General features: G+C 66.5%; 2 protein-coding genes across 6 annotated transcripts; one reads left to right on the top strand and one right to left on the bottom strand.

Annotated features, from left to right (window-relative positions):
- Positions 1 to 55: 55 nt before the first annotated feature.
- Positions 56 to 8426, top strand: FHIP1B (FHF complex subunit HOOK interacting protein 1B). 3 transcript variants are annotated; one of them, XM_080575852.1, is made up of 13 exons: positions 56 to 145; positions 551 to 591; positions 3485 to 3780; positions 3851 to 4453; positions 4550 to 4708; positions 4777 to 4863; positions 4965 to 5132; positions 5207 to 5286; positions 5499 to 5668; positions 5760 to 6782; positions 6857 to 7035; positions 7310 to 7472; positions 7744 to 8426. In XM_080575852.1, the coding sequence occupies exons 3-13, from the start codon at positions 3643 to 3645 to the stop codon at positions 8037 to 8039; spliced, it is 3066 nt and encodes a 1021-aa protein (XP_080431978.1). In that variant the 5' UTR covers positions 56 to 145; positions 551 to 591; positions 3485 to 3642; the 3' UTR covers positions 8040 to 8426. The 3 variants fall into 3 exon arrangements, with proteins under 3 accessions (XP_080431978.1, XP_080431980.1, XP_080431979.1); XM_080575854.1 differs by lacking the exon at positions 551 to 591 and having other exon boundaries at positions 80 to 145; XM_080575853.1 differs by lacking the exons at positions 56 to 145; positions 551 to 591 and adding an exon at positions 609 to 2770.
- On the bottom strand, positions 8112 to 18666 carry LOC308187663 (ankyrin repeat domain-containing protein 50-like). 3 transcript variants are annotated; one of them, XR_013944845.1, is made up of 3 exons: positions 12685 to 18666; positions 11606 to 11827; positions 10767 to 11513 (listed from the first exon to the last, which is right to left on the bottom strand). XR_013944845.1 is itself a non-coding variant. In XM_080575855.1 (2 exons), the coding sequence occupies exon 2, from the start codon at positions 10956 to 10958 to the stop codon at positions 10209 to 10211; it is 750 nt and encodes a 249-aa protein (XP_080431981.1). In that variant the 5' UTR covers positions 10959 to 11513; positions 11606 to 12623; the 3' UTR covers positions 8112 to 10208. The 3 variants fall into 3 exon arrangements, 2 of the variants coding, with proteins under 2 accessions (XP_080431981.1, XP_080431982.1); XM_080575855.1 differs by lacking the exon at positions 12685 to 18666 and having other exon boundaries at positions 8112 to 11513; positions 11606 to 12623; XM_080575856.1 differs by lacking the exons at positions 11606 to 11827; positions 12685 to 18666 and adding an exon at positions 11878 to 12628.
- Between the last annotated feature and the right edge of the window lie 2287 nt (positions 18667 to 20953).

The following is a 20953-nucleotide window of genomic DNA, read 5'->3' as shown; positions in this document are numbered from 1 at the left end:
AGCGCCGGCCCCGCCCCCGACGCGCGGGCCCCGCCCACCCCGGTGTTCGGGGCGGGGCCGCGGGCGGGGCCGTGCGCGCGCCGGTGCGTCGGGCGGCGGCGGGAAGATGGCGGCGGGCGCGCGGGGCCCGCACCGGAGGCGGCCGGTGAGCGCGGGGGCGGGCGGCGGGGGGCGGCCGGGCCGGGGGGGCGGGGCCCCGGGGCGGGGCGGGGCCGCCCGGGGCGGGGCGGGGCGGCCCGGGGCGGGCGGGCCGGTGCCCTTGGCCGCGGCGCGGGGGGGGACCCGGCCCGGCCCGGCCCGGGGCTGTCCTCGAGCGGCGGGCGCTGGGGACGGGGCGCCCGGCCCCGGTACCGGGGGTGGCGGCGGCCGCGGGTGTCCTCGCGCGGGGGCTGCGGGGAGCGGCGCGGCCCGGCCCTGGCGGGTCCCCCCCCGGGCTCTGCCCCCGCTCCCGGTGTCCCCGGGGAGCCCCGGCCGGGCCGCACCGGGGCCGGGCCCCGCGCCCCCCGCGGGCCGCTCCCGTTACCCCCGCTACCCCGCTGTCCCTGCCCAGGCGCGGCGCTGACGGACGGAGCCCCGCGACCTTGACCCCAGGTAGGAGGGCGCCGGGACGGGGCTACGGGGCGCGCGGGCGGCGGTGGGGGCACGGCTGCTCTGTCCGTGTGTCCGCCCGCCCGTCCTTGCGGGGGTGTCCAGGTCTGGCGGGCCCGGGGCGGCTGTGCCTCCACGAGTGGCACCGGCACGTGGCGTGGGCCGGCCGTGGGGCGATGCTGCTGTCGGGTCGGGGGCGCGTGTCCTGAGCGCCTTCTGGGCCGCCCCCCGCTGCCTCCCGGGTGTGGGACCGGGTGTGCGGCCGTGCCGGGCAGCAGCACTCGTGGCTTGCGGTGCCCCGTGCCCGCCGCCTGCCGGGCACCGGGCTGGGGGCCGCGCTTGGTGCTGCGCGCCGTGGGGCAGCGGTGCCCTCGGCGCCCCTGGACGCGCCCCGCACCTTGCCGACAGCATGCGAGTCCCCGGGACCGGGCAGGTTCGACGCCGCGGTCACCTCTTGGAGTCCCCGCTCTGGTGCCAGGTGGGTGCCGGACACCGGTGTGGGCCGAGCCCCCTCCAGGCCACGTCCCCTGGGGGCTCCGGCCGGTCCCAGTGCAGCCGCAGCACCCTGGGCCTGGTTTCTGCGACGTGTTGCCATGAGCTGGGCCTCACGGAGCGCCTTGCTCTGTCCGGGTCCGTCTGTCCGCATGCCTCCCCCTGCCCGGCGTGGGGCCCGGTGTGGCTCAGCGCTGCGGGCGCCGCCCGTGGCTGTCCCGGTGGCGGCAGCGCCGCGGGAGCTTGGCGCGAGGTGCTGGGCGCGCTGACTCCTCAGGGTCTAACTTTAGCAACTGCAGTAAGACTGCGCCCATGTTGGAATGGGAAGCTCCTCGCCGCGTGGTATAAATACATCTGGCCAGTTCCTAAAATACCCGGTGGCAGCGTGCTGCCTCCCCCGGCGGTGCTGCCGGCAGTGCGGTGCTCGGCTGCCCTCAGCGCCAGCTCCGTGCTGCTCACGCCGCATGGAAGCTGCCGGCACCGCTGCCCCACAGCTCCTTGCACTTCCCACGCCGGGTCTGTGCCTGTGCTCTGGGCGTGCCGCTGCTCACTTCCCTTTTTGTGCCTTTTGTGGTTTAGGTTTCCCTGAGTGGCCTCTTCCACACCCCGCCTGCGGCCCTGTGGTGTCCCCCCGGCGCTGTCCCGGTGCTGCCCTCCTGCCCCCGGTGGCGTCCCACCAGTCCCGGCAAGGCCGTGCTGGGCCTGTGCTGGGACGGCGCCGTGCGGAGCAGCGGGACCAGGGCCTCGCCTGTGCTGGGGGCAGCAGGGGATGCCCGGCACGAGGTGTGGGGACGGAGCGCAGGTGCTCGGTGGCACTGGGGGGAGGCCAGGGAGCGTGGGAGCCATGGCTCCATGCGCTGCCCCCAGCTGCCACGCTGCCATGTCCTGGTGGCAGTCAGGGCAGAGCCTTCCTGCTGGGGACGCCCCGGCCCTGTGTCCCTCGCTCCTGCACTGCCCCTCGTTGGTGCTGCCACAGCCCCAGGGCCAGGCTCTGCTGGTGCCCCGTGCCCCGTGTGACGGTCGTGGGGCCTGGTCCGTGCCGGTGGCTGTGTTGGGGCCGGAGGGTGCCGGGGACAGGGACTGGGACAGCCCTGTGCCCTGGGCAGGGGCTGATGGCACGGCCTGGAGAGCCGCGGTGCTGCCCGGGCGGGGAGAAGGGGCTGAGCACATGGGGCCTTGCGCCTCTGGCTGGGGTGCCTGAGCTGCTGCGCCCCACGGCGGGGCCCCGTGCCTGGCCGAGCCTGCTGCCGCCACGGGGCCGGGCTGGGGGCAGCTCTCCCGGTGCCACTGGGTGCCCCCGCGCTTGGCTCCCGGTGGCTCCGGGGTTCAAAGTGCAGGGCTGGGTGTGGAGGCAGAGCCGTGCCAGAGCCCTCCTCCGCTCTGCTTCCTTGTCCGTCCCGTCCCGTCCCGTCCCGTCCCACCTCCTGGCAGCCGACGCTGCTGCCTCTTCCTCCCGGTGCTGCCGGGCGCCCGTAGGGCAGCGCCCAGGACCCGGCCCCTTCCCGAGGCTGGGCCCCCCTGGCCCCGCTCCAAGCCCACCGGAGCGGGCGCGCGGTGCTGGGACAGGGCAGTGCCTGCCCGTGAGCGTCGCAGGGCTCTCGGCACATGCTGGGGCGAAGCTGAGAGGTTTTGGCTGCGCCGTGGGGCCTTGTGCAAGGCCTGGGAGCTGCCGCCCCAGCCCCGCGCGCAGGTAGGTGACGTCCTGCCCGTCCTGCTGCCTCGGGGCTGGGCCTGGGGTCCCGCCGGGCTGCTTGCCTGGGGGCTGCTCTGGGTGCTCCCTTCCAGGCTTGTGCCTCCGTGGTGACCTGGGGCTGCTGCAAGCTGGTAGCGCTTGTGGAGCCGTCCCCATGCTGGTGCCGCTGCTTGCCTGTGCCCTCCAGTCGTGTGCTGCCAAGAGCTGATGTGGTGGGGGGGGGGGGGAGGGGGGGGTGCCTGTCCCGCTCCATGCCTGTTCCCCTCCAGAGCGGCAACAGCAGCTCCCTCGCCCCCTGCAGCCGCAGCCCAGGCTTGCAGCGTGAGCCCAGCTGCGGGGCAGCCACAGCTCCAGGATGGCCGGGCCAGCCCCCCCGCCCCTCCCGGCATAGCGGCGGGGCATTGGCCCCTCCGGGAGCTTCCCGGTGCAGCCAGGCCCCGGCAGGGCTCCGCTGGAGCTTCCAGGGCCGGTGCGGGTGTGCGGGCAGCCAGTGTCACCCCCGGTTGCGTGACCCAGTGCCGCTACACGGGGAAGGGTCGGGTGCGGTGCAGGCGATGGCGGCGTGGCTCTGCTCCTGGGGCAGGAGTCCTGCCGTTCCCTGCTGCACGCTGGCACGCCTGCCTGCGGGGTGCAAGGCCTGGGAAGAGCGGTCCCGGGCCGAGGGTCCCTGCTGCTCCAGCTCACCCGTGCTGAGCCGCCGCTCTCCCACAGCCCGGACCTGGGTGACAGCAGCATGGAGTGTGGGGCCCTGTGGGTTGGCCGCTGCCCCGTGCCCCCGCAGCACCGCCGCGCAGACGTCGGATCTGGCCCAGCCTGCAGGGTGCCGCACCGCTGCCTGTGAGCCCCCCCCCGCCACGCACCGCGTCCCCATGGAGAGGATGAGCTGGCTCAGCAAGCTGAACCCCCGGGGGGCCGGGCACCGCACCGCCCGCAGCGCCAGCTTGCAGAGCCCCGTCACCGCTGACCCCGAGACCTGCCTCATGGTCTTCAAGAACCACTGGTCCCAGGTGAGTGAGCCGCCGTGGGGGCGAGCCCAGGGCGCCCCCCCAGCCAGGCACTTAACACCGCTGCCCCCAGGTGCTGCGGATCCTGGAGCGGCGGGGCTGCAAGCCGGCCCCTGACGACCTCAGCGCCGTGCGCAACAACACCTACCAGATGCTGAACCTGTTGGCGGAGGACCGGCCGCGGGGCGAGGCAGCTGCAGGGCCCATCCTGGAGTTCGTGGTGGCAGAGAATCTCCTGGAGCGCCTGCTGTGCTGGCACCTGCAGGGGGACTTCACGGAGGAGCGCAAGGTGGAGCAGCTGAAGCTCTATGAGATGCTCATCAGCCAGGCCCGGCAGCCCCTGCTGCAGCACAAGCCTGTGCTCACGCCCCTGCTACGGCTGCTCAGCCTCTGTGCTGAGCCCGCCTCGGCGCTGCTGGAGAACAGCCTGGTGCTGCTGCTCAACCAGCTCTGTGTCTCTGTGGCCAAGGAGCCCTCCATCCTGGAGCTCTTCTTCCACAGCCACACGGACCAGGGCCCTGCCAACCTCATCATATTCTCCCTCCTCATCCCCTTCATCCACCACGAGGGCGTCCTGGGGCAGCAGGCCAGGGACGCGCTGTTGCTTATCATGGCCATGTCTGCCAGCAACCATGCCGTGGCCAAGTCCATCACCGACAACTCCTACTTCTGCCCGGTAAGGCCGGTGCTAGCGTGGTGCCTGTGTTGCCAGGGGCTGTGCCCTGCTTGGGGCTGCACGTCCCAACGCCGTGCTCAATGCCTGTCCCCCCAGGTCCTGGCCACAGGCCTGAGCGCCCTGTACTCCTCCCTGCCTCGCAAGATTGAGGTGCGGGGGGATGACTGGCACTTCCTGCGCCGCGAGGACTGGATCGGCGTCTCCTCCCTCGTGCTCTTCATGAACTCGCTGGAGTTCTGCAACGCTGTCATCCAGGTGGGGCTCGCTGGTGGTGGTGGCGTGCACAGGGCAGCGTGGGCAGCCCTGACCCCTCTGCTCTGCAGGTCGCCCACCCGCTGGTGCAGAAGCAGCTGGTGGACTACGTCCACAACGGGTTCCTGGTGCCCGTCATGGGGCCAGCGCTGCACAAGGTAGGGGCTGCCTCAGCCGGGGCTGTTTGGGTGGGCAGCAGGGCTGCAGGGTGCTCCGCGCAGGTCCCGGCCTGGCGCACGCCCAGCTGCTGCTCCTGCAGACCTCCATCGAGGAGATGATCGCCAGCACGGCGTACCTGGACCTGTTCCTGCGCAGCGTCAGCGAGACGGCGCTGCTGAAAACCTTCCTGCGCTTTGTGCTGCTGCACCGCCACGACAACGCCACCATCCTCGACACCCTCGTGGGCCGCATCAACAGCAACTCGCGGGTGAGAGGCACGGGGGCCGCGGCAGGGCCGGCTCGTGGGGCGTTGCGGCTGCCTCACACCCCCTCGGTCCTCAGCTCTGCATGGTCTCCCTGAGCCTCTTCCGGACACTGCTCAGCCTCAACTGTGAGGACGTGATGCTGCAGCTGGTGCTCAGGTAACCTGCACCGTGCCTGCCGCTGCCCTGTGGCGGCAGGGTATGGTTGGGGCATTGCCTCGTGGGTGAGACACGGCTGTGGCATGGAGGGGCAAGCGCCTGGGCGGGGGCACCCCTGGGGGGTCTGGCGGTGGGGTGGGATGGTGCTGGCCCCTGCTGTTCCCGTCCTGCGGTCTTGGCACGTCCCCGCGCGCAGCCCCATGTCCCCCCAGGTACCTGCTGCCCTGCAGCCACGTCATGCTGAGCCAGAAGCGGGCGGTCAGGGACCTGGACATCTACGGGAAGACGGCCGCCAAATTCCTGTCGCTCATCCCACGCTGCTGCCGCCCCGAGAGCCTGCCGCCGCCTGAGCGGGAGGAGGAGCATGCCGCCTGGTCCAAGGGTACGGTGCTGGTCCCCTCGCTGCGCCCGGAGCCCCTGCTCCGAGCTCCCCAGCCCCGTGCCGCCCTGAGCGCCTGCTTCTGCTCCTGCAGGCCAGGGCAGCCCCAACGTGGACGCCTCCTCCGTGGTGACAGTGCCGAAGCCCTCCACGCCGTCCCGCCTCGCCTTCTTCATGCGGCAGCAGAGCGCCGGCCCTGAGGCAGCTGGCACCGTGCCGCCGCGCTCCCCCGGCACACCGTGCGGCAGCCCCGGGCACCGGGCCGGCCGCTGGGAGGAGGTGTCGGAGCTGGACAGGAACTACCTGGAGTACCTGCGGGACGCGCGCCACAGCATCGACCGCTGCGCCTGGGCCTGCCGCGTCTGGTCGGCCCCCTACGACGGCGAGGAGCCGAGCGCCACTGGCGCAGCCCCCACACCCGATGGCAGCCACCTGCCCGGCCCCGAGGGCTGCGGTGCCCCGCGCCCTCCGGGACCCCCCACCCCGCGGACTAAGAAGCGGGGCCTGCCCGAGGAGGGGGCAAGGGAGGGCCCTGGGGGGGCACCCGTCCCTGGTGAGCCCTGTACCGGGGGCCCCAGCCCCAACGCCCAGGACTCAGGAGCCCTGGTGAACGGGGCGCATGGGCTGGTGGAGCCAGGGCGTCCCGAGGGGGACGTGGCGGTGAAGAAAGTGCGCAGGAGCCCCCAGGGTGAGGGGCTGGCGCAGAATGGGGCTGCGGCCCCCCCCAGCCCCCGGCCGCAGCCTGCGGGCTGGGAGCCGCTGCCCTCTGTGGACTCGCTGCTGGAGGAGCTGCTGGCCAAGGCGCCGGCCGAGCCCAACGGGGCGGGCGTCAGCATCGAGGCCTTCACGGAGGAGCTGCGGGAGATTGAGGCCGAGATGAAGAACGGCGGCGTGGCCCTGCCCAGCCCCAAGGAGCCGCCCTGCGCGCCTGAGCTGCCCCTGTCCCGTGAAGAGGAGGAGGCCTACGCCAGCTTCGCCGCCCTGCCCGAGGGCGAGCTGCTGGCCGGGCCGGGGGAGGCTGTGGGGCGGGTGCTGCCCCGGCCCCTGGACCCGCTGGCGCAGCTCATCGCCAGCCCCCCGCGTGCCGTGGGGCCGCCCCCCAGCCAGCCCTTCACAGGTGGGGCCGGGCACAGGGTGCGGGAGGGCGGCCGGGTCCCCCCTGCCGCGTCCAACGCGTGCCCCTGCCCGCAGGCCCCTTCGTGACGGCGCTGTTCGGCAAGCTGGAGAACATGCTGCACAACTCGCTGTACGTCAACTTCCTGCTGACCGGGCTGGTGGCCCAGCTGGCCTGCTACCCGCAGCCGCTGCTGCGCTCCTTCCTCCTCAACACCAACATGGTCTTCCAGCCCAGCGTCAAGTCCCTGCTGCAGGTACCTGGGCCGGGAGTGGCGGTGCTGAACGCCAGCCAGGCGAGCAGCGCGGCCTGCGGGGTTGTGGTTTGGTTTTTAAATTGGTGGGAAACAGAATTGCGGAGGTGCCAACGGGCCAACTCTCCAAAGAATGCTTACCAATATGGTGATAGATGCTTTATATTTGCTTATTTTTATATTTATATCCATATTACGTATTTATATGAATTTATATACAAAAAGCGTACATCTGCCCGGGGCTGGTGGTGATTCCCTCCCGCCCTCCCTCCCACAGGTCCTTGGCTCGGTGAAGAACAAGATCGAGAGCTTCGCTGCCAGCCAGGAGGACTTCCCCACGCTGCTCTTCAAAGCCAAGAAGTACCTGATTGCCCGGGGGAAGCTGGACTGGTCCGACACGCCGAGCGTGGTGCCGGCCCTGCGCCGCTCCGAGACGCTGGGTGAGGCTGGGGCCGGGGCCAGGGGAAGCAACGCCCATGCTGAGGGTCCCATCGCGACGGCTGGGGGCCAGCACGGAGGGCTGGGGCTGCACCGGTGCCGGGGCTGCACCGGTGCCGGGGGCTGCCCGGGCCCTGCGTGGGGCTGCTGCTGTGGCGGTGGTGCAGGGCGCTGGGGGCTGCGTGGGGCATTTCACAGGGGCCGCACCGCACGCAGGGCTGGGGGCTGCCTCTCCCTGGGTGCCCGAGCGGCGCGGCTGACGCTGTCCTGCAGCCCGCAGCCGGAAGCCGTCGCTGGGCGAGCTGATCCTGCGGCACGCCAACAGCCCGACGCGGGCGCGCCAGGCGGCCCAGCTGGCGCTGCAGCAGGTGCGGGACGGGCCGGTGCTGCAGGCGCTGGCGGGGGCCACGCTCTTCCGCGGTTCGGCCGAGAAGCAGAGCGAGGCGCTGCGGGTCAAGAACGCCGTCTACTGCGCCGTCATCTTCAGCGAGTTCCTGAAGGAGCTGGCGGCCATCGCCCAGGCCCACGCGGTCACATCCCCGTTCCTGACCGAGCCCCCCGAGGAGTGACTGCGGCGGGCGCCTTTTTAACCACGCGCAGGGCACGGACCTTTTTAATTTATTGGGGATGAATGTTGTGCTGAGAGCTGGCTGCGGTGCGGCAAGGGGAGGCTGCTGCCCGCGGGGATGCGCCGGGGTCGGCAGGGCCGGATCCTGTGCCGCCTCACGCGGGGCGGGCCGGCTCTGCCCCCCACCCCCTGGGTCCCCACTGTCACCCCGTCACCTACCCCCTCCTCTCTATGCAACACCCCGTGCCGTGGGGCAGCCCCCCGGGGGCTGTGGGGCGGCGGGCCGGGGCTGGGGCATGGGGCGTGGGGGCTGGGTGGTGCATGGGGAGGGCTGGTGTGTCTGTGCTGTGTCAAAGCCCTTCTGTAATAAAGGGTCTGGTCGAGGGCAGTGCTGCTGCCATCCCTTCAGGGGTGTGGGGGGGTGCAGGGCACTGGGCTCCCCTCGTGCTCCCTGGGTGTGGGGGGCCTAGCCCTGCTCCCCCCCCCCCGTGCTGGTGCTATAGCTGCATCCTGCACCAGGGCTGCAGGGGGCTCGTGCCTTGGGTCCCTGCCTCCAGCCAGGCCCCTGCAGTCCCCTGGCCTCCCAGCCCCCTGCACGGGGAGGATGGCCCCCAGCAGCACCCTGCTCCCCCCCCCCCCCAACACTCAGGGCAGGGACACAGCTGCAGCAGGTCACGGTGTTTATTTGTTGTACAAACATCTGCAAAGTGTGGGGGCCTAGGGCACCACCAGTGGGTTCCAGCCCCCATGGGGCTTGGCTTGGGCAGGGGGCTGCCGCCAGGGCTCCCACCCCGCCGCCTAAGGCTGGGGTGGCTCCGGTGCCCAAGCCCCCTGCCTGCACTGCTGCTGCTCCTGGATGAGCTCCGGGCTGGGACCGCAGCCTGCCCTGCCCGGCACTGGGCACTGCTTGTGCCTGGCACGTGGGACTGTCAACCTGTCCGTCCGTCTGTCCTGCAGCCAGGCAGGCACCTTCTTCCAAGCACCTCCATCCCCCTCCACGTGTAGGCAGAGCAGAGAGGGTAACTGCAGGGCTAACCTGATGATGGGGTGGGGGCTCACAATTACCCCCCCCGGCCAGCCCCCTGCATTTGTCCCCTGGCACAGGCTGGGCAGGGCCACACACCCTCAGAGCAGGGTCTCCTTCTTGCAGTCGTGGCTGCAGGTTGGCCCCTCGAACTGCAGCTCGAGTGCCTGCTTGGGGTGCAGCCGGGCATCCTGCGTGGTGAAGGGCAACGGCGGCCACAAGAGCCCATTGTACCCAGGGGGGTGGCTGCAAGGCGCCAGCACCACAGGCACGGCCACGGCCAGCGAGCAGCCAGCGGGGGAGGCTGGCGAGCTCCGTGGGGAGGTGTCAGACAGGTGAGTGGCTGCATGAAGTGTGTGGGGTGGCACTGCTGGGGACCCGTGCTGCTCCAGCAGGCACGGGATGGCGGCGTGGCCACGCTGGGCAGCCAGGGCAGGGGTCCAGCCATGGCTGTCAGCAAGGCAAGGGTTGGTGCCGCGTTCCAGCACAACATGGCCCTCCTGGGCAGCGATGCCCAGAACCATCGCCCCTTGGCTGCAGGCCTGGCCGATGTGGGTGTCACAGTCCAGCAGCAAGCAGGCGGCGGTGGTCTGGCCCTGCCAGGAGGCCAAGCGCAGGGCTGAGCTCTGCTCCCTGTCCACTGCGTCCACCTGGGCCCCGTGCTGCAGTGGCAGCTGCACGGACTGCCCCACCAGCAGGAAACGTGCAGTGCTGTGCTCCCCTGCGTGTCCCAGCCCTTGGGGTCGGCCCTGTGCACCAGAAGCAGCTCTGCCAGCGCTGGGTGCTCCTCTAGCACCAGCAGGTACAGCAGGGGCCAGCCCTCAGCACCAGGGAGGTTGCGGTCGGCCCCACGGTGCAGCAGCAGCTCAGCGGCGGGGTGGTGGCCATGCAGGGCAGCAATGGCCGGGGCAGCGCGGCCATCGTGGCTGCAGTGGTCCAGGGGTGGGCGGCTCTCCAGCAGCAGGCGCAGGCCGGGGCAGTGGCCCTCCTGTGCAGCCAGGTGCAGCAGGCTCCAGCCCCATGCGTCACTGTGCTTCTCGTCCAGCCCCCGGGCCAGCAGTGCCTGTGCCATGGCTGCGCTGCCCTGCACTGCTGCCACAGCCAGCGCTGTCACCCCTCGGGGTCTGTGCGGTCCATGGCTGCCCCCTAGAAGAGCAAGGCGCTGACCACTGCCCTGTGGCCCACGGTGGCAGCCACCAGCAGTGCTGTGTGCCCAGCCACATTCACCTCGTCCACCTGGGTGCTGGCCTCCAGCAGCAGCTCCACTATCTCGGTGTGGCCCTCGTAGGCAGCTCCAGCAGTTGTTTGAGGCCATCCATCACGCACACGCTGCTCCACATAGGCACCGTGCTCCAGCAGCAGCCTCACCACCTTGCTGTAGCCCCAGCTGCCTGGCACACAGAGGGCAGCCACTGAGAGTGCTGCGTGCCTGTCGGCATCGGCAGGGTTGGGGTTGGTGCCATGGGGCAGCAGCAGCTCCATGATGGGGCAGTGGCCTATGTAGGCAGCAGCAATGAGGGGGGTCCGGCCCTCAGCATCAGCCTGGTCCACACAGGCACCGTGCCACAGCAGCATCCAGACGACATCCTTGTGGCTGCCCCAGGCGGCTGCCCGCAGTGCTGTGCGGCCCTCGGCGTCTGCTCTGTCCACCTCTGCACCCATCCACAGCAGCGTGGCCACAGCCTCGGTGTGCTGAGTGCAGGCGGCTGAGCGCAGGGCAGCCCAGCCCTCCCAGTCCGGCCGGCTGATTTCGGTGCCGTGGGCCAGCAGGCACTGCAGCACTTCGGTGTGGCCCTGAGGGGCAGCCAGTGTCAGAGGTGTCTGCCTGCTGGCATCAGCCGCCTCCACCTGCACCCTGTGCCAGCAGCAGCGTGGCTGCCTCGTGGTGCCTGCCATGGGCTGCGCTGGCCAGCAGCGTCCAACCGCCTGGCATGGAAGAGTAGCTTGGTGCCACCAGGGCCATCTGCCAGCAGTGTGCCCAGTGCCTCCAGCAGCTGCTGGAAGTCATCCCAGCTGGGGCTGGGCTTCGGACCGGTGCAGTGTGCCCAGAGCGCCCGGTACAGCTCCTCGGGGTGCAGGGGCCGGGGCGCAGCCAGCAGCCAAGCAGCAGGTGGGCGAGGGCAAAAGAGTGGTGGTGGAAAGAGGCACCGGCACAGCCAGAGGTAGAGGCTGTTGAGGGTGCCAGGGACGTGCCACAGCTCACGCAGCACAATAGTGCCAGCGGCCACCCCATCTAGCACCCGCTCCAGGTAGAGGAAGCCGGCCAGGTAGAGCTCCGGGTAGAGGAAGCAGCGCTGCTCTTGATGTGCAGCTGGTGCAGCACCTCGTCAGTCTGCTGTGTCAGGTGCTGGCACAGGGCAGGCTCATGGTCCAGCCGGCACAGGATGTACTGCTGCATGTCCTGCACCACCGCCGCCTTCTGCAAGTCGTCCAGGCATAGGCAGCAGAAGCCTGGAAGGGAAACGCATCAAGGGGGGACCACGGCTGCCCCCCGCCCTCCTGTGCCCACCCCCACCCACTTCCCAGTCCCCAGTCCCGCTCACCAGTGAAGCTCCTGGCCAGTGCCTTGCCATGCCGGCATGCCGAGCAGACCAACAGCAGCCAGGGGGGCAGCAGGGCCTGGTGCCGGGCCAGTAGCTCTGCGATGGTGCCGCTGCATCCCGATGGCTTCCACTCACCCTCAGCCACCAGCATCCCCTCGTCCAGGGCACCCACCAGCAGCAGCAGGGGCTGCTCCGGGGTGCAGCAGTGGCAGCAGCACGGCCCTGGGAGGACACAGAGGCACCTGAGGCTGTGCCAGGACGCGGCCCCATACCTGCAGGAGACCCCGGTGCAGTGCTGGGAGCTACGCCTGTCGTCCCTCTCCTCTTGAAGGCCTCATCTGGGTCCAGCTTGCTGTCAGCAGGCAGTGGGGCAGAAGGCAGCCGGTACCCCTGCAGCAGCGGGGAGCGCTCCAGGGGCTGCACCAGCCCCAGGACGAAGCGGTGGGGCGAGAGCGTGTCGGCATCCTGCGCCTGGCAGAGGTGCCAGCCCAGCACCCGAGCGGCCAGACCGGCACGGTGCCCGCCTGCTGAGGTCGGCCACAGCAGCTCGGTGCAGAGAGCCGTCCTGCCGCAGCCGGGACCCCCGTTCAGCATCACGCCGCCCCCCTGCCTGTGCGCCAGCCGCTGCCGCAGCCGCTGCGGGGCCCAGTGGAAGGAGTCGCCCTGCTGCAGGCCGCCAGGTTCCGCGGGGTCTGGGGGGGCGCGGGGCATGCTGCGCCCTGGGCACCCCGCGGGCAGCGGGGCAGGGGGCTGCTCCGTGCGGAGCCTGCTGCCGGGCCCTGCCAGGGGTCACCGCGTCCCCGGTGCGCGGCGGGCGGCACGGAGGGGCAGGCACCTGGGGGAGAGGGGTCAGGGGCACCGGCAGCGCTGCCTAAGCTGCGCCCCCAGCCCCGCGCTGCGCCCCCAGCCCCACGGTGCGCCCCCACACCGCGCTGCAACGGGAGGGCTCGGGGCGGCACCGGCGCTGCGGGGACCCCGGCGCGGCCCCCCCGAGCCCCGGGGCAGCGGGACCTCGCGCGTGGGGCCGGGACCCCCGGCTGCGAGGCGGGAGGGGGCGGCGGCGCGGGGGCGGCTCTCACCGTGCCCGGGAGCGGAGCGGAGCGGAGCGGCGGAGCTTCCGCCGGCCGGGCGGGGCAGGAAGCGGCGGCGGCGGCGGCTGAGCCCGGGGGCACCGGGAGGCTCCGTCCGCGGGGCTCCGCCGGCGGCGCCCGGACCGGCCCCGGGGGCTGGACGGTGCGGGGCGGAGCGGGACTTAGGTGCGTGTGTCGGTCTGCTCGAGGGTGGGAAGGCTCCGCAGGAGGATCTGGGTAGGCTGGACCGACGGGCTGAGGGCAACCGTGTGAGGTTCTACAAGGCCATGTGCCGGGTCCTGCACCTGGGGCGCAACAACCCCAAGCAGAGCTACAGGCTGGGAGATGAGTGGTTGGAAAGCTGCCTGGCCGAGAGGGACCTGGGAATACTGGTTGATAGTCGGCTGAATATGAGCCAGCAGTGTGCTCAGGTGGCCAAGAAGGCCAATGACATCCTGGCTTGTATCAGAAATAATGTGGCCAGCAGGGCTAGGGAGGTGATTGTCCCCCTGTACTCGGCTCTGGTGAGGCCGCACCTCGAGTGCTGTGTTCAGTTTTGGGCCCCTCGCTACAGGAAGGACATGGACGTGCTCGGGCGAGTCCAGAGAAGGGCGACCAAGCTGGTGAGGGGTCTGGAGAACAAGTCTTAAGAGGAGCGGCTGAGGGAGCTGGGCTTGTTCAGCCTGGAGAAGAGGAGGCTCAGGGGTGACCTTATCGCTCTCTACAGGTACCTTAAAGGAGGCTGTAGCGAGGTGGGGGTTGGTCTGTTCTCCCACGTGCCCGGTGATAGGACGAGGGGGAATGGGCTAAAGTTGCGCCAGGGGAGGTTTAGGTTGGATATTAGGAAGAACTTTACCGAAAGGGCTGTTGGAATTGGGCTGCCCAGGGAAGTGGTTGAGTCACCATCCCTGGAGGTCTTTAAAAGATGTTTAGATGTAGAGCTTAGCGATATGGTTTAGTGGAGGACTTGTTAGTGTTAGGTCAGAGGTTGGACTCGGTGATCTTGGAGGTCTCTTCCAACCTAGATGATTCTGTGATTCTGGGAGGGATCCTTGCCACTGGCAGCTGTTTCCATGAGATCCATCACCTCTCCAGTTCTTTATGTTATGCTCTGTTTTATTGATGCTGCCTAACACTAATTTCCTGGTGGAATACCATGCAACGTGTTACCTGTGTCAATCAGTGCATGTTGCATCCAGGCACTCACATTTATCAACCCAAACGTTTGACAGAGCTGCTTTATACAGAGCAGTGCTGATAGGTGTTAATTATCCCTATAATGTTTTAAGTCTTCATTTACAAATGCTAGCTTTCACCAGTTGAGTTTTGGCATGATTTTAGCAGTCTTCCTGCCTGCCAGGTTTTCTCCCAAAAGCTCTCTCGCGCTAATCCAGCAGACATCCACCTGTGCTGCCCCACGCTGCGTGGTTGGGAGCACTGATGTGGGGTGGCTGCGGGGGCTGCTGGCACCTGAGACATTTCCCAGACTGTGACCCTGCTCTGCCTGCCCTGCAGTGAGCTTCCAGGGAGCACCAGGGAGCTTCCAGAGCTGGTGGGATGGGGTTGGGAGGGGAGGAGAGGGGATTGCAAAGCATCTGGGCCCTGCAGCCAGGGCACTGGGCAGAGCTGGGGCAGGGCGCATGGCCCCCACCCATGCACGTGCCCTGGGGAGGACGCCTGGTGCCAGAACCAGCACCTGCAGGGTGGAGGTGCAGGGGCCGAGACCTGAAATGAGGATGCCTGCAGCACCCCTCGTGTGGGGAGAGGCCGTGGCTGGGTAGGAGCGGGCTGGGGATGGCAGTGAGGGGTGCCTGCAGCAGCTGCAGGGGGTGGCAGTGGCTGTGCCCCTCTGCAGGAGCTGGGGGCACAGGACCGCTGCCAGCCTCAGCTTGGCAGGCTGAGAGCATGCTGAGGCTGCTCTGAGCTGTCGTGAGGCCACCTCTGGAAAGCCTCGAGATTTGCCCTCTGAAATGTGTTAACACTGCTTCTTGCTCTTGTCTCCTGTCTTCACCTGTGAATTAAGGACGGTGTGTTTGCCTCGAGCACTTTGGGTTTTTCTGCACACACCTGTGAACATGCCAGAGCTCACCAGGGCGTTTGGTTCTTTGCTTCATCCAAACAGTGACGCTGTGTAGCCGAGATCAGCCCCAGTCTGTGAGGTTGTCATTGCTCTGAGGTCATCGACAGCTCGAGGCCGAGCCCGTGGCGCAGTGCGGGGTGGTGGCCGAGGGCGCTGGACTGCGATGGGTGCTGCAGGAGATGTCCTCGCGCTACCGCTCCCGGCCTGTGGAGCTCCTGCTGATCTCAGACTGCCTGGAGAGCAGGGCACTGGCAGCGGGAGGAGGACTGGATGGTTGGTGCCCTCCACCAGGTCCAGGCAAAGCATGGGGAGAGCATGGTGCTGGCAGCGGCCTCGGCACGGCACCATGCCGCGCTGTGCCCCTGGGGATGGGGCAGGGGGGCGGCGCTGGACACCCTGATCGAGCAGGGGCTGGATGTGGTGGCATGGACCTGGCCCCTGGAATCCCTGCCCCTCTGCATGCCCCGGCTTCGGGCAAGGTTTTGTTTGATGCCACGGCTCCTGCAGGCACAGCACTGTCAGCGACGATCACCTCTGGGGGTGGGAAGCACCACGTCAAGCCCAGGGTGGCGAAGGCGGCTGAGAAATGCTGCTGGCGCACCGGGGAGCTACCGGAGCTCCTGTGGCAGCTGGTGCTGGGCACGGGGCACCTCGAGGAGGAATCCTGGTGCGGTGGAGCTGCGGTTCGCCTGCCCATCCTGCTGGGAGGGGAGGAGGCTCTGGGACGTCACTCGAGCCCCAGCCCAGGCTCGCACCAGCGCTGCCGCTCCTGCACTCGGGCTGAAGGTACCTGGGGGCTGTGTGGCACGTGCTGCCCTGCTCCGTTGGGTCCCACGCTGCAGGTGGCCTGGTACAGCGTTGGGTACATCCAGTGGAAGGGGTAAAGGTGATACAGTTTGGTCAGGGAGAAGGCAACATGGATTTTGATTTCAGGGAGCGTTTGGCTTATTTTAGGGTATTGCAAGCAGCTTAGCAACAGCACTACACAAAACCGAAGTGACCCACCCTGACAGCAAAGCAGTGTCAGCAGTGTTTGAATCTCTTTCAAGTGATACGGGGGATATGCAGGCTTTTTGTTCTGGCAGCAAACCCAGTGCAATGTCTTGGCAGGTGCAGCGGCCCCACAAGGCAGGGAACAAGCCAGAACCCTTCTGCAAGGAGCATCCTGAGCCCAGGGCCAGCCCGGGGGTCCGGGTGTGGGGGGAGCAGGGATGGGGGTGGGCAGGGGGCTGCAGTGACCCCTCCTCATCCCGCAGGGCTGACAGGGCCAGTGAACAGCCTCCTTCTCCCTGCCCCCCCCCCCCCCGTAGTGCTGCAACTTGCGGGGGAGGTGATGCTTGGGGAGCCAAAATTAGACCCAAGAAGGATTTCTCATGTTTTGATCCTGGGAACCATTTCCACCACCAGAGATTCACAGATTTCCACCCAAAAACCCTGTGTAGGTGACACAAGCCAGGCAGCTCCCACATCAACCCTACTTCCCCCGATGGAGGGTGATGCCCCGGGTGCGCGGGGGGCTGTGGGATGGGCAGGGTGCAGGTGGCCCAGGGTGCTGTGTGTGTATGCAGAGCCCCCGGTGCTTCTAGCCAAGTAAACCAGGTGTCTGTGTGTGCACATGTGAGTGTGCACGTGTGTGTGTACGGGCATGCAAGGGCTGCTGCACTGCGCTGCCTGGATGGGGTCTGCAGGACCAGGGGTGCTCGGAGCTGCAGGGCAGCCAGTGCTGACGGCGTGCGGGCACCGCTCTGCCTTGGCCCCAGCTCTGCTGAGCTCCTGCTTGGCCCCAGCTGCCTCCCAAGGACAGGAACTGGGATCTCACGGCTCGTCACCCCTCCCTCTGGCAGTGTTGGTGGGGACGCTGAGCCTGGGTCTGGCCGCGGCTCTGCTCTGGGGGGAGCTGGGCCCAGTTGCAGGGGATGTGGCGCTTCTGTCCTGGCCCCGGCTTCTGCGGTAAGGGGATAGAGGGAGGAATGGGCAGGTGGGCAAACGGGCAGGTACCAGGGTCTGGGGGGGGACAAAACTGCAGGGAGTGCTGCCACTGATGTCGCCATAATTTGCAAGTATATGGATACTGCTGCCCCGTGGACTGGTGACCACAACCACACAGAACTACACCGCTGTTGGCCCCAAGGAGGGCTGCCATGCCTCCTGCCCCTCCAAAATGCTGTAAAAATACATCAGGGTGCAAAACATCCAGAAAGGAGCAGAGGAACCCCGCCGCAGCACCCCCCCGAGCTGCGTGGGCACGGTGCCGCTCCCGTGCCAGGACCCAGTGAGTGGCCGGTGGGACCGATCCTGCCCCGGCCAGCGGACGCGCAGAAGGGATGCCGGTAGAGCCCTGGGGGGGGGGCGCTTGGAGGTGCAGGGGAAGGGCTGCCGGGGAAGTTTCCTCACGCCTTTGCTTCCTCCCCTTGCTCTGAACGACACCAGCCCTGACTCATTTCCTGGTGGTGCCGGCGTGAGGCTGGCCCTGGCAGCGCCTCGCCGGGGTCCTGCAGCCGGGCTGGGCACGGAGCGGCCCCTGTGCCCTGCAGGGGCCCGGGGATGTGCAGCAGCGTGTCCGTGTCCCCGGCCGTGGGGACACCCTGGGAGTGGTGCCATAGCGTGGGGGCAGCACCAGGCTCTGCCGGGCGCTGTGCAGCCGCACCACGGCGCGTGTGGCACAGAGCTGTTGTGCTGGGCTCTGCGCTGCTGGGCACCAGTTTTCTCGCGTGGTGTTTGGCTCCCCTTGCCCGATGTCCGCACATCACCACTTCCATCCCTTGCCTGTTGCCACCCCTTTCCCTCTCTGCCTTTTGGGGGCCGTGCTGTGTGTTCCTGCTCCCACAACACGGCGCCTCTCAGGGCAGCCTGGCTTCGCCTGCCCAGCAGGACAGCAAGGGGCCAGGCAGCCACTGTGGGTGAATGAAGCTGGGGCCCCAAAATGTGGCAGGGAGGCGGACACGGAGCTGTGGAAAGTGGTAGGGTGGGGATGCTCCCACACCGCCACAAAGCAGTGCCTGAGCTGTATTGTGCAGAAATTCTGCCATCCTAACATTCCTTCATCCTGGATGTCCTTGGAGAATTAACATAGAATTAAGATATTAACAAAGAATTAGCATAGAATTAAGATATTAAACAGCACTTTTCCCAGGACAGACCCTTGAGGTACACCACTTGTCACCGGCCTCTACTTGGACATAGAGCCATTGACCACCGCTCTCTGGGTGTGACCTCCAAGCCAACTCCTTATCCACTGGATGGCCCACCCGTCAAATCCTCTCTCTCCAATTTGGAGACCGGGATGTCATGTGGGACTGTGCCAAAGCCCTTGCAGAAGTCCAGGCAGATGACATCAATTGGTTTTCCTTTGTCAACTGATGCAGTCACACAGTAGAAAGCCACCAGATCGGCCAGCAGACAGCTGAGCGGTGCCTTGTCCTTGTCCCCTGCAGTGTTTGGGACAGACCACAGCCGAGGACAGGCCACCAGGGGCAGGGGACCAGTGCTCTGCTCTTGTCTGGCTTTGGAGAGGACATCTGAGGCTATGCTCGGGTCAGGAAAGCATTTCCCTTCTGGTCAGGGATCTGGGAGGTGTGGCAGCTTGCTCTGGGACCTCTGGTGTTGCACCTGGGTGCTGCATGGCTACGGCTGTGGGGGTCAGAAACCGGGGCTGGCCCCCTCTGCCTGAGAGCACCCTGCTTTACAGAAGAGCATCTTCTGTTAGTCTGCCGAGCACGGCCCTGCTCCACAAGAGGTTAAGTTTAATCCTAGTTCAATTAATCCAGTCTCCAACATCACTCGGTGTTCTGGAGCACTGCCCAGCCCTTGGCACGGCAGCGTCCCCTCGCTTCGCCACCTCCTCCACTGAGCCGCATCAGCTCCCGGGCCAGCCCCAGCACCCATGTTCTTAATGCACAAATGTCCCCTTCTAAACACAGCCTGCTCTTCTCACCCCCCCATCTGAGATGCCGAGCTGGACGCGCTCACAGCGCCATGCAGACGTGCCTCCGTTGGAGGGGGAGCCTTGGGAGAAACGTTGCCCCAGGGCTTTAAGAAAAGGGGAGCAGAAGACGCTCCCACCCCACGCGGGAGCTGCTCCGGCTGCGCGTGGGGTCCTGGCAGCCTTCTAGGAGGCCGCTCGCGATTTGCAAATATCTCCAGGCTGTTCTCAGAGAGATGGCAAGGCTAGAGGGGTGTATTTGGTAACGCACGCTGCAGGAAGACCTGAGAAATGTTCCCAGCGTGCACAACGGGGAGGAGGAAAAACGTTTTCTGTGGGCAGCCTCTGTGCTGCCAGGCAGTGCCGTGGCACGTGGGAGATGGGGGCAGCCCTGCAGGGCCTGGGGGGGTCAGGGCTGAGTAAATGGCAGCTGCGGGACGCTGCCCCGAAATGTGAGCAGCAGGCTGCTGCCTTCGTCTGAAAACCATGAGTTCCTGTGCCGTGATGCAGGAAGCCAAAGCCGTGGTCCCCAGTCGGCTGGGAGAAGCCCCCCCGTGCCCCTCCTGCCCCCTGCGCCCCGCAGGCCCAGTGCCCGCAGCTGGCAGCGGGTCGGGGCAAGGCGAGACGCGGTGTGCTGCCAGGCGCTGCTCTGCTGGGTGCCGTTCCAGCAGCTCTCCCTTTCCATGCAGCCTTTCAATTCCCCCGTCTTCAGCTTCTCACAATAGTGACTTATTTTTCTCAGTTTTTCAGGTGAAAGAACACTCCTGCAGCATCGGACAGATCCTCCCCATGCACAAACGCAAAGGCTGAGCCATGGCGCTTTTCAGCCTTGCTCTGAGGCCAAGCTTTTTGGTTCCTCAGCCTCAGTTCTGAGATGAATTCCACCCCAGCCCATTTCCGCAGGCTTCCCCTGTACCCCAAGCAGGTTCCCAAGGCGTTTCGTGCCGTGTCCCCTCTGGCAGCAGCCCCCCATGCATGCATGCTCCGTTGGTGAGCTCAGTGCGCCCGGTGCTGCGCTGCCAGGCCTGGCACCACCGGTCACCATCACCGATGTGCTCGGAGGGCGAAGTGAGGACTGGAACCGAGTGGCGGTGGTGCAGCAGCGCGGGAGGTGTGGCGTTGGTGCTGTGCCACTGCCTGCTCCAGGAGCAGCCGGAGGTGGGCGCGTGCCCAGGGAAACGGCCACCGGTGCCCCGCGGGGACTGCGGGCTCCTCTCCCGACAGCCAGTGCTGTCATCCAGCAGGACGCATCCTGTGAGGATCCGCACCGGCCCTGCGCTCGACACCACTCAGTGTTCTGAATCAATTAACAGATATATTTGGAAATCTATTCCCTTTGTAAGCCACTTCCTCTGTGATTTGCCGATGCATTTTTAATAAGAATGTTATGCAATTGGTAAATAAAACTCCTTCCAGAAGTTAATTGACCAGGACAGATTTTCCATTAAAACCGGGCTGAAGCATTAATTTCTGTTACTGACTGAGAGCTGCAGAACGGAGCTGTGGGGGGTTTTCTGCACCTGCGTGTGGGACCAGAATGAAGCAGCCACCAAACCCGTGTCTGCTCCACTCACTTCTGCCAGGGATGTTGAGCAGAGCAGAGCAGAGCACAGCAGAATAGAATAGAATAGAATAGAATAGAATAGAATAGAATAGAATAGAATAGAATAGAATAGAATAGAATAGAATAGAATAGAATAGAATAGAATAGAATAGAATAGAATAGAATAGAATAGAATAGAATAGAATAGAATAGAATAGAATAGAATAGAATAGAATAGAATAGAATAGAATAGAATAGAATAGAATAGAATAGAATAGAATAGAATAGAATAGCTCAGTGGGAAGGGACCTTCAGAGACCATCAAGTCCAACTGTCTGACTGTTTCAGGGCTAAACAGAAGTTAAAGCACATTACTGAGGGCATTGTACAAATACTTCTTGAGCACTGACAGGCTTCAGGCATCAACCACCTCGCTAGGAAGCCTCTTCCAGTGTTTAACCACCCTCACAGTAAGGAATTTTTTCCTAATGCCGTCTGAGCCTCCACGGCTCAGCTTTGTGCCATTTCCTTGTGTTATAATGTAATTCCCTCATGAGTTAAGCTCTCACTTAAAACCTTTAGCCATTTTCACTACAATTGTGGTGAAATTTTACTCCTCATAATCTGTTACAGCAGAAGCAGTGATTTCTTTTTCATGCTGAGCCTTTCTTCAGATTTGAAGATGCCTTGGAGCAGACACCAGCCGCAGTGAAAACATCAAAAACTGGGCGCT

Source organism: Anser brachyrhynchus (assembly GCF_964034855.1).
Source record: "Anser brachyrhynchus genome assembly, chromosome: 1".
Classification (NCBI taxonomy): Eukaryota; Metazoa; Chordata; class Aves; order Anseriformes; family Anatidae; genus Anser; species Anser brachyrhynchus.
This window is presented reverse-complemented; position numbering and strand designations above follow the sequence as displayed.